The sequence below is a fragment of the Prionailurus bengalensis genome, chromosome D3 (genome assembly GCF_016509475.1).
Source record: "Prionailurus bengalensis isolate Pbe53 chromosome D3, Fcat_Pben_1.1_paternal_pri, whole genome shotgun sequence".
Taxonomy (NCBI): Eukaryota; Metazoa; Chordata; class Mammalia; order Carnivora; family Felidae; genus Prionailurus; species Prionailurus bengalensis.
Genome location: NC_057356.1, coordinates 78,482,905 through 78,491,536, shown reverse-complemented (window position 1 = coordinate 78,491,536; position 8,632 = coordinate 78,482,905). Strand labels below are relative to the sequence as shown.

The window sequence follows — 8,632 nt, the reverse complement described above, 5'->3', positions numbered from 1 at the left end:
TTTTTTAATGTTTATGTACTTTTTGAGAGAGAGAGAGAACAGAAGCAGGGGAGGGGCAGAGAGAGAGACACACACAGAATCCGAGGCAGGCTCCAGGCTCTGAGCGGTCAGCACAGAGCCTGACGCGGGGCTTGAACTCACGGACTGTGAGATCATGACCTGAGCCGAAATCAGTCGCTCAACCGACTGGGCCACCCAGGTGCCCCTTAGCTGTTTTAAACTGAACCATTATTGCCTGGGTTCTTAAATCAAAGAAATTGAGAGTAAACAAATTCAATATCTTGACCAAAAAGACTGTGTATCTATTTCAGGAACACACACACACACACACACACACACACACAGGTCTCTCTTTGAAGCAGTAATCAACCTGGGGTGCCTGGCTGGTGATATCAAAGAATGGCCTCTAGGGACGAAGTTGTTTTCCTTGAAAACTTGACAAGGAAAATTCAGTCTCTCTCATCCTGCTTGCTTCCCAATTCTACAAGCTTCTGCATCTGAATCGGTATTGCCCTGCAATTTGTATCTCCGGATTATCACCCGTGTCTCACAGACTTCCAGTGCATTTGGATTGGTCAGAAGGAAGCAGAGGAGGAGCCACTGTGAACATTTTTTTCCCTTCGCACACCATAAAATCAGCAGCAGCTACTAACACTCAAAGCAATGCTTCAGGTTGGGAACTAATACCTCAGAGGCAGCTGGTGTGAACATGCAAACACGGATTCAGCTCCCAGTGGCACAGCAGCCACTAGGAAAATTATTTTGAAAAGACCTGACTGAATGCCTCAGGCTAAAGTTAAGGTGGAAGGGAGGACAGAAGAGCAAAGAGCAGACTCTTTCAACTGAGAATGAGTATTTCAGAAGCCTAAGATTTTACAATGAAGGTGATCAGAGCCGTTCCTGGGAGACAGTAAAAACTCCATTTCCAGCCTTGGAGCACGTGACATTTACTCACAACAGGCATGCCAATTTCAGCCTCAGAACTTTCGGGCAGACAAAGGCGTGGAGAAAAGCACTGAGGCTACCCGACCCGAGAGATCGAATCAATTCCGAGGGGATCTGAATCCACTGGGTGCAGGATGAACTCCACTCATCACCATGGAATGCACACTTCTCTCCACTTCTGGAACCGCAGCACCTATGGACCGCACAGCAATGCCAGTGAGTCCCTGGGAAAAGGCTACTCTGATGGAGGGTGTTATGAGCAACTTTTTGTCTCCCCTGAGGTGTTTGTGACTCTGGGTGTCATCAGCTTGCTGGAGAATATTCTGGTGATTGTGGCAATAGCCAAGAACAAAAACCTGCATTCGCCCATGTACTTTTTCATCTGCAGCCTGGCTGTGGCTGATATGTTGGTGAGCGTGTCAAACGGATCCGAAACCATTGTCATCACCCTATTAAACAGTACAGATACGGACGCGCAGAGTTTCACCGTGAATATTGATAATGTCATTGACTCGGTGATCTGTAGCTCCTTGCTTGCATCGATTTGCAGTCTGCTTTCAATTGCAGTGGACAGGTACTTTACTATCTTTTATGCTCTCCAGTACCATAACATCATGACGGTCAGGCGGGTTGGGATCATCATAAGTTGTATCTGGGCAGCTTGCACGGTTTCGGGAGTTTTGTTCATCATCTACTCAGACAGCAGTGCTGTCATCATCTGCCTCATCACCATGTTCTTCACCATGCTGGCTCTCATGGCCTCTCTCTATGTCCACATGTTCCTCATGGCCAGACTGCACATTAAGAGAATTGCTGTCCTCCCGGGCACTGGCACCATCCGCCAAGGGGCCAACATGAAGGGTGCAATTACCCTGACCATACTGATTGGGGTCTTTGTTGTCTGCTGGGCCCCGTTCTTCCTCCACTTAATATTCTACATCTCTTGTCCCCAGAATCCTTACTGTGTGTGCTTCATGTCTCACTTTAACCTGTATCTCATACTGATCATGTGTAATTCCATCATCGACCCTCTAATTTATGCACTCCGGAGCCAAGAACTAAGGAAAACCTTCAAAGAGATCATCTGTTGCTATCCTCTAGGCGGCCTCTGTGATTTGTCTAGCAGATACTAACTGTGCAGATAGAAACGTGCATAAGAGACTTCTTCATTCTTACAGAACCGGAACGTTGTGCTTTGATGACCCTTTTTTCCTCTGTGTAAGGCATGGGTTGAGACTATCTGTTGTATAAATTTAAGTTCATGACTTTTTTTTGGAATGGAAACAATGCCCAGTCTCTGTACATTTCTAATGTCTTGCTACTTTTTGGCTGTACAATGTTAATCCATATTATAGGTTGTAGGCACTATGAATGTATAAAGAAAAAAAAAACCTCTTATTAAAAGCATAAGAATGTTTCTTGTTACCCACAAGGATTTGACACTTTGCTTGTTTTAGTAACACAGAAATCACAGAATCATTAAATATGCTCTAACAAATGGCTTCTTACATTACACTATCTAACACTGAAATGTAGAGATTTGATTGTAGCATTTGGGGGTAAATATTGAAGGATAGATGCTTAGTCAATAAAAAAAAACAACTGAAATTTCAAATAACAAGACGTGTTCATTCTCCTTGTACAGAGTAGAAACGAAGCTCCTATTGAGAGGAAAAACAGCTTAAAAAACAAACAAACAAACAAAAACCCTGAGATCTTGAGCCAGAAAACTAGGTCTATTTCTCAAAGACAAAGAGATTAATCAATTTGCCCAAGCAAACAGTCTGATATTCCACAAAGGCAATTCAGTCTGGGGTGGAGGGAGACAGCAGTTATAGGGATTAAAGTAGTCTAGAAAATCTAAGTGAACATGTCAAGCTACACTTCCTGATACCAGACCATTTTCAACCATCATTAGGAAAAACAGAGAATAAGGTCTTTCTATCCCTTTAACCAGGGACCCAGCGTCTGCTGAAATGTCCAGAAAACAGTGGTGCTGCACTGAGGGACCTGGCTTCCAATCTCTAAAGAACTACATGCTCAGTATTGAGTTCTGCTACTTTTCACCTGGAAGGGACTGGCTGTTTACTTATTGCTTATTTTCTGTACTGGAGTTTAAGTACTCATTATCAAGGATTTTGACTTTAAAAACCAAACCTATAGCACAAATATATCCATATAATACTTGTAAAGATCTAAAATAAGGGAATCACTAATGCTGATGGGTGATGAGCAGGAAAGAAGGCACTACCTGAATCCCAGAGGACGTCGTAACATAAACCAGAACCTGTACTTTCCAATTCACGAACGCTTTAAAAGTAAGAGAGAGAAACTACACTAGGCTGAGGATTACCAGTAAATTATCCTTTGCTTTCACTTAAAGTGTCTTCAAATGCTCACAGGCAGAGAGCACATGCAAAAGTGTTTCTGAATTCAAATATAAAAGTTTTACATATTGACAAGTCCCGAGAAACTTTCAGCATTCACGTGGAAACATTAGAATGGTGAGGTTCAAGTTTACACCTGAAAGGTGGCAAGGAAGCTTGACTGACTATGGCTCCTCTATTTGGATGCAAAAATACATGCGAGGACTTAAACACAGACTGATCCGACAGTCAGAACCCAAAGCTGTAGCAGAACACAGATGGTGTTTTTTTTGTCTTTGCTGCTATTCCTGTCCATTCTTTCACATAGTGAGTTTGAAAGATCCCAGGGACTGGAGACACGGAACAGAGCGCTCTAAGTACGCCCATCCCGCGCGGTGGCCGGCCTTCCAGTCAATTCTCTCCCTTCAAGTGTCATCTCAAATGCTGCTTTGTCCACTGAGAACCACCCCCCCTTCTTCCACTGGCAGGAAATCTGGCTCCTTTGTCTCCACTTCTGTATCTCCTCTTGGGGCAGTTGGGATGAGGGTTAGTCATGAACCTGCCCCTCCAGACTTCTCTACACACCCAGGGCACAGTAGACTTCCATTTCTTCAAGTGCTACAATGGAGTCTTACTCATTTTTCCTGTTTTCCAAACACGCCTCTATTATATTACTCCCTCTTTCTCCAGTAAAACCAAGATTTTCCCAGAGGGACATATCGTCACCACCCAAAGTCCAGAGTTCACATTAGAGTCCCCTCATGGTGTGGTATATTTTATGCATTTTGACAAATGTATAATGAAATTCATACACCATTACATTACAGAATACACCATTACTACAGAATAGCGTCACTGGGCATTGAGGAGGGCACCTGTTGGGATGAGCACTGGGTGTTGTATGGAAACCAATTTGACAATAAATTACGTACAAAAAAAAATCCTCTAATGCTCTGTCTATTCATCCCTCCTTTCCATTAACCCCTGGCAACCAGTGATCCTCGTACTGCCTCCATAGATTTGTCTTTTCCAGAATGCCATATATTTGGAAGCATACAGTATGTAACCTTCTCAGATTGCCTTCTTTCACTTGGTAATATGCATTTAAGATTCCTTCATGTCTTCATGGTTTGATTGCTCATTTCTTTCTGTGCTGATTAATATTCAACTGTATGGATGTAATGCAGTTTATTTATCCATTTATCTACTGAAGAACATCTTGGTTGCTTCCAAATGTTGGCAATTATGAATAAAGCTGCTATAAACGTTTTTGTGTGGACAGAAGTTTTTAATTCCATGCCAGGAAGTAGGAGTTTACTTTTAAAGACTTTATTATAAATACTGTGATACATGTTCCCATCCTTAAATATTTTGTTAAGGGTGGTTAGTCAGTATTTGAATTATGCTGGGAAGAAACATACATCTGAAGCATAACTCAAATACTGGTAAGGAGTATATACTCCAGTTGTGAAATCAGCCTCAGATACCTTTATTGAAATTTTCACCAGAAAGTTCAATTGATAAGTATGAGGTATATTCTAACTTATTTTTTCACTGGTGAAATGAGTGATTTTGAAGACTTGTTGTTGACTTAAAAAGTTATACAGTGGGGTGCCTGGGTGGCTTAGTCGGTTAAGCAACTGACTCCCGATTTCAGCCCAGGTCATGATCTTGTGGCTTGTGAGTCTGAGTCCCGCATTGAACCCCACATCACGGAGCAGGGACTGCTTAGGATTCTCTCTCTGTCTCTCTCTGTCTCTCTCTCTTTCTCTCTCTCTCTCTCTGCCTCTCCCCCACTTGCACATGTATGTGGTCTCTCTCTCCCTCCCTCCCGTTCGCCCTCTCAAATACAAATAAATAAACTTAAAAAGAGTTATAGAGCAATCACCTAAACTTGCATGAACAAGGTACAGGGCTCCTGCCCACTTAGCAGCTAGCCTAACACCTAGACTCTATGTCCAAAGCTCGTAATAGTCCTGTCCCCCCACCTGCTTCAAAAGTCTCTGCTGCCCAAACTGAATATTTTGAAATTACTAAAAAGCATTTTTGATGCTTTTGATGTTATACTGGCAAGTGAATAAATATTGACTTCTGTTTCATGTTACAAGGAATACACAGAACAGAACATTTAGTAAGATATCAACTGTCTAAAGAAAGTACCACCAATCTACTTAGAGAGCTCCTTCCCACATAGCACTTTCCATAACTCATGAACAATCTAGTAGTCATCAGCCCTGGGTGATACTACTAAGGGAAATGTTTAGGTTCTTTACTGAGTGTGTTTGTACTATGTAAATCTACAACAATGAATGTATTTTAATGTTCTAATTTTTTTTTCAACGTTTATTTATTTTTGGGACAGAGAGAGACAGAGCATGAACGGGGCAGGGGCAGAGAGAGAGGGAGACACAGAATCGGAAACAGGCTCCAGGCTCTGAGCCATCAGCCCAGAGCCCGACGCGGGGCTCGAACTCACGGACTGCGAGATCGTGACCTGGCTGAAGTCGGACGCTTAACCGACTGTGCCACCCAGGCGCCCCAATGTTCTAATTTTTTTAAAGCACAAATAAACATTACAACAGAAAAGTAGTTGATGGAAATGCAATTGCCAAATTACCAATGATACTCGGAGAAAGAATACATGTAAAAGAAGTTAGTTTTGAATGAGAACAGATTTTAGAGAGCATCTCATCCAACCCTCTAAGTGGACTCAGAGACATTGTTTAATGTGACATGTATAAGTGATAGCACGGAAACCTGAGACCCAGTTCCTGACTCCCCATCCAGAGGTCCCTGAACAGAATTTCAAGAACCTTCTACAGAAAAGTAGTTTTCCAAGTCATAAAGAAATTCTAGGATTGAATCCTGCTTACACCACTTTTCAGCTCTGAGATTTTGATGAAGTTATTTTTCTCATTGTTAAAGGTGCGTAATAATACCTGTCTGATGGAAATCTTAGAAAGATAAAAGACAATTATAAGATCAAGGATGTAAAGTTACGTAGACTAGCACTGAATTCACATAGACACTCAAAAATTATAATTATTATTTTTTTTAATTTTTTTAACATTTTTTTATTTATTTTTGAGACAGTGAGAGACAGAGCATGAACAGGGGAGGGGCAGAGAGAGGGAGACACAGAATCTGAAACAGGCTCCAGGCTCTGAGCTGTCAGCACAGAGCCCGACGCGGGGCTCGAACTCACAGACTGCAAGATCATGACCTGAGCCGAAGTCGGCCGCTTAACCGACTGAGCCACCCAGGCACCCCTAATTGTTATTATTTTTTAAATGCAAGGTAAATGAATAAGCCAATGCATGAATGAAGATTTACTAGTCATGCTTACTACTTTTTTTTTCAGACTCTCAATACTATCAATAAAATCTCAGCGTTGGGGTTAACTATCTTTTCTTAAATCACATTTCATAATTACCTTGAATTTGGCTGACTTTTTTTGTATAAATTGATATATTTAAATGTACTGGATATGTAAGCATACTTGTTTAAAGGGTAATTTGTTATCACCAATAATGCTAATTGTGTTAAAATTTCAGTGCCACATTCAACACTGAAAAAGGCTAATTACAAAGATAATGTGCCAAACATGTGATAACCAATTAGCCCATTTCTTCAAAGATTGATACCCATTAAACTTTATGTCATAAATTTAAGTGGTAACATACACACACACACACACACACACATACACACACACACACACACACACACAAACATTATCTACGCTGATGTCACTGGTATTAAATGTACACCCTTTAAAAACACTACAAATAACGAATTTATGCTCACATCTTGATGCTCAGCTATTGGTTCATTACATATTGATCTAAGCTAAGTGCATGAGAGTAGAAAAAGCATAGGGCTTAGACTAAGCAAAAACTGAATTCAAATCCCAGATTTACCAGCTCTAGAACTTTGGGCGAGTTACTTAACTTTCCTAAGCATCTACAGTCTGAAGATAATAATATCTATCATCTCATCATATGGTTAATGATAAATATTCTTTTAACGTTTATTTATTATTGAGAGACAGAGACAGAGCGTCTCTCAATAGGGCAGAAGGAGGGGCAGAGGGAGAGGGAGACACAGAATCCGAAGCAGGCTCCAGGCTCCCAGCTGTCCGCCCAGAGCCCGACGCGGGGCTCGAACTCGCGGACCGCGAGATCACGACCTGAGCGGAAGTCAGACGCTTAACCGACGGAGCCACCCAGGCGCCCTGGTTAATGATAAATATTAATGTAAAATTAGATAACTGATTTAAATGACCTAGTATAGAACTGGTCACTATAGGTATCCCTCATTGTAATGATCAATCAAATTATACTCATGAACTTTTCAGAGTCTAGACTCTGGATGATATTAAATGGTGGTACAGACTTGGGTATCCTCACTTCCCTAGTAGGAGAGGTGGGAATCCACTCAAACCTGTTTTCAGTATTTTACTTATTTCTAACAAGCAAAGCAAGTAAAAATAAATCTCTATGCTTATTATTTTAAATATAAAGAAATTTTGAACATTTACAAAAAAAAATCAAGGAAGTAATGGGTTGAGTTGATAGGAAAACATAGATTGTCTGAATGGATTCAGTAATGTTCTAATTCTTACCTGGAATAACCAGTTTAATATTATGCTTCACAACTTAGAAATATATGACCAATACTCTTTTGCATGTATTCGATATTACATGAAAATTTAATGAATGTAATGTATTTATTTTGTAATGTACTTAGTGAGAGGGAACACTCAACCACTCTATTTGCATTGAACAAATAAAGGATTCCCGGCACAATTTAATGCTGCCGCTTTGAGGGGGGAAAGAGCTTTGATTTGTGGTAGTCATTGTTGAATCTGGCCCTGGGTTAACGAAACTAATAATCATAGTTTACAATTATTAGCGATGCTTTCACTGCTGAGAGGCACCTGGAAACCCCACAAATCCAGAGCCAAGCGGAAAATTTCAGCAACTCAATCAGTGAACTATTTAGTGAGGTTTTATATGGGGCTCAGCTGCAAATGAAACTATTATGGTTTGATTTCTAAACCTAACATTTCAAACAGTGAGAAGAATTTCACTGTTAAATTCCAACCACTACCGCATATGATTAAAAAATGAAAATGTACCAATAAATTTGGCCATTATTCCATTTGAGGAAAAAAAAAAACACTAACTCTAAAATTTTATTCACAAAAAGTTTTCCGCCTCAACTCAAAATGCGTTTCAGGTGTAATACCGGAGTTTCAGAATGGCCCCGTTGAAAACAATGCGTGCAGATTTCATATAAATCTCACAAGATCCTGAAGA

At 40.7% G+C, this 8,632-nt stretch overlaps 1 protein-coding gene across 1 annotated transcript; it reads left to right on the top strand.

Annotated features, from left to right (window-relative positions):
• The first annotated feature begins 211 nt into the window (after positions 1 to 211).
• MC4R (melanocortin 4 receptor) lies at positions 212 to 4,580 on the top strand. The gene has a single exon (XM_043559011.1). The coding sequence runs from the start codon at positions 1,080 to 1,082 to the stop codon at positions 2,076 to 2,078; it is 999 nt and encodes a 332-aa protein (XP_043414946.1). The 5' UTR covers positions 212 to 1,079; the 3' UTR covers positions 2,079 to 4,580.
• Positions 4,581 to 8,632: the final 4,052 nt, after the last annotated feature.